This window comes from Amblyomma americanum, chromosome 1, assembly GCF_052857255.1.
Source record: "Amblyomma americanum isolate KBUSLIRL-KWMA chromosome 1, ASM5285725v1, whole genome shotgun sequence".
NCBI classification, from domain to species: domain Eukaryota; kingdom Metazoa; phylum Arthropoda; class Arachnida; order Ixodida; family Ixodidae; genus Amblyomma; species Amblyomma americanum.
This window is the reverse complement of record NC_135497.1, coordinates 9575996-9578229: the sequence shown is the minus strand read 5'-3', so window position 1 is coordinate 9578229 and position 2234 is coordinate 9575996. Positions and strand designations below refer to the sequence as shown.

The following is a 2234-nucleotide window of genomic DNA, read 5'->3' as shown; positions in this document are numbered from 1 at the left end:
GCCGGACACATTGCTGCTGTTTAGGATTGAGCGCTGAGATCTCTGCCTCAAGTACTTCCATAGGCTTAGAAGCATTTTTCTCTTGCATCTTGCAGAGCTCATCCTTTAGGTTACTCAGTCGTGATGACAGCCTTCGGTTCTTTTGCCGTGCTGAACGCAGTTTCAGTGCTGTACTGAGCAGATTCTTTTCAACTGACCGCTTTACCCTTGCGCATCGAGTCAGCAGGGCCTTCCTGAGGTAGCGGCAGGACACGCATGCTTGTCCTGCAAAGAAGAGCAACACAAAGCAAAAATAAATTGCCACAGTGTCGGTGTCGTTAGCCAATCATATAGTGCGCGCATAAGTTTGAATAAAATTGGCACAATAACAACATACGTGCAAGAAAACTACATACCTTCTGATGGCTCCTTTCCAGCACACCGTTTGCTAAAGTATGTGCCCTCGTGCACAGTCGACTGCGCTTCGAGTCCTTTCGTCAGGCTGCTTTTTGGCACGCTGCTAGTTGACAGTGCTCCTCTGCACAGGCGATATGAATCTACTTTTCGAAGTAGTTGATTTCCCTCCTCACAGCTGGCGATGCGTCCCGTTTCTATCAAGTGGCCGCAGAGATGCGCGCTGTACGCGACGCCGGGCCCATCGTCTCTTGAAAGGACCACAACCCTTTCCGACTCCACGGCTTGATTTTTTTTCATTCGTAGCTTGCAGTACACAGTCCCACTGTAATCAGGTATGCGATTGCAGCTCCAGTATTCTGAAGGCACATCCAGCCTCGTAAAATCGTCCGGTAAAGACGTCTCGCCGTTTTCACAAGTGTCTGGATCGTTTGTTAACACGCTGCACGCAGTGCGAACGTCCGTACAGCTCGCTTCCTCGTCATCTACGGAATGACAACCTGATCGCCTTTTCGCTTCATCGTGGCAGGCACTTGTGCTTTTCCGCTTCCTTGGGGGCCTCTGTAGCGGCGCTTTCTTCGAAAGGTAGCTGGGCGCGTTTGGAAGCAAAGTTGGCACCGCATTCGGCAACAATTCCGGCTTTCCTCGTGGGATGCGGACTTCTTTGCCATCAATGATATGAATATAGTCCCTCAGAATGCATGCTGGCTCGAAATGTAACTCACAGACGGAGCAGGTTTCGTCTAAAACCTTGTCCTTTCGATGCAGGTTCCGTTCCCATTGCTTCCGTCGGCTTTCATCCTTTGGCACTGCGAAAAGTGACGGCTGCTCGCCTTTTGTCCACTGATATCCTGTTTTACACCCGGGAGCGAAGCAATGACGTTGACGCCGACGACCCGACATTGCCTCTTGATGCCGACGCTTCAAGACGCGTTGACGCCGACAGACCCCCGGAAAAAAAAAAAAAACGACAGGTGTTTCCACGGAAAGTGAGGTCAGGGAGCACAGCAAAGCACGGCGACGCAGCAGCCAAGCAAAGCGAGGAAAGAAGCAGCCGGAAAGGGCGCGCCCGCCAAGCCGTACAGCCCACGCTACAACAGCGCCGCCGCATACATCCGGGACCTGTCGACACTCGCCGCCTCACCGCATCGCATGGAGCGCGCCGGCTCCTGAACCCACTACCCATATTCTAGAGCACTGTACCTGCGTCGAAGGGTGCCGCCATGTTTTTCGCCGCGGCGGCGAACGCGGCAAAATTTGGGTCCAGCCCGATCGCCCTCGCCGCGCCGCTTTCCGCCTCGCTCGGCGTCAAAAGCGGGCGAATCCGCTTCGCTCGCCGGATTTTTGGACAAGTGTGAAGGGGCCCTTAAAAGGCAGTGTTGCCTAGTCTATCTCGACGACGTGGTCGTTTTCGCAGACTCGTTTAGTAAACATCTTGAACGCCCGCGGACGGTTCTCGAAGCCCTTCGTTCAGCTAACCTCACACTGAAGCCCCAGAAATGCCATTTCGGTTACCAGGAGGTGAAATTTCTCGGCCATGTCGTCAGCGCCACCGGCGTAAAGCCCGACCCCGACAAGCTTGCAGCGGTTGCGGAATTTCCCCTCCCACGTGACAACAAAAGCGGTTCCGCGTTTCCTAGGGCTGTGCAGTTACTACCGGCGTTTTATCGAAAATTTCGCTGACCTCGCAGAACCGCTGACTCGCCTCACCCGCGACGCCACACCTTTTGTTTGGTCCCGCGAGCAAGACGTGGCTTTCGCCGAGCTCCGCCTGCGTCTTCAAACGCCGCCCGTTCTTGGCCATTTTGATGAGCGGGCTGACACTGGAATACACACCGACG

General features: G+C 54.3%; 1 protein-coding gene across 1 annotated transcript; it reads right to left on the bottom strand.

Annotated features, from left to right (window-relative positions):
• Positions 1 to 253: 253 nt before the first annotated feature.
• On the bottom strand, positions 254 to 1579 carry LOC144130457 (uncharacterized). Its single transcript, XM_077664381.1, has one exon. It carries the CDS (start codon positions 1294 to 1296, stop codon positions 388 to 390), a length of 909 nt encoding a protein of 302 aa, XP_077520507.1. The 5' UTR covers positions 1297 to 1579; the 3' UTR covers positions 254 to 387.
• Between the last annotated feature and the right edge of the window lie 655 nt (positions 1580 to 2234).

Bases quoted from the DNA above. Each gene is read 5' to 3' on its own strand.
- LOC144130457 (XM_077664381.1), bottom strand. From the start codon at position 1,296: ATGTCGGGTCGTCGGCGTCAACGTCATTGCTTCGCTCCCGGGTGTAAA.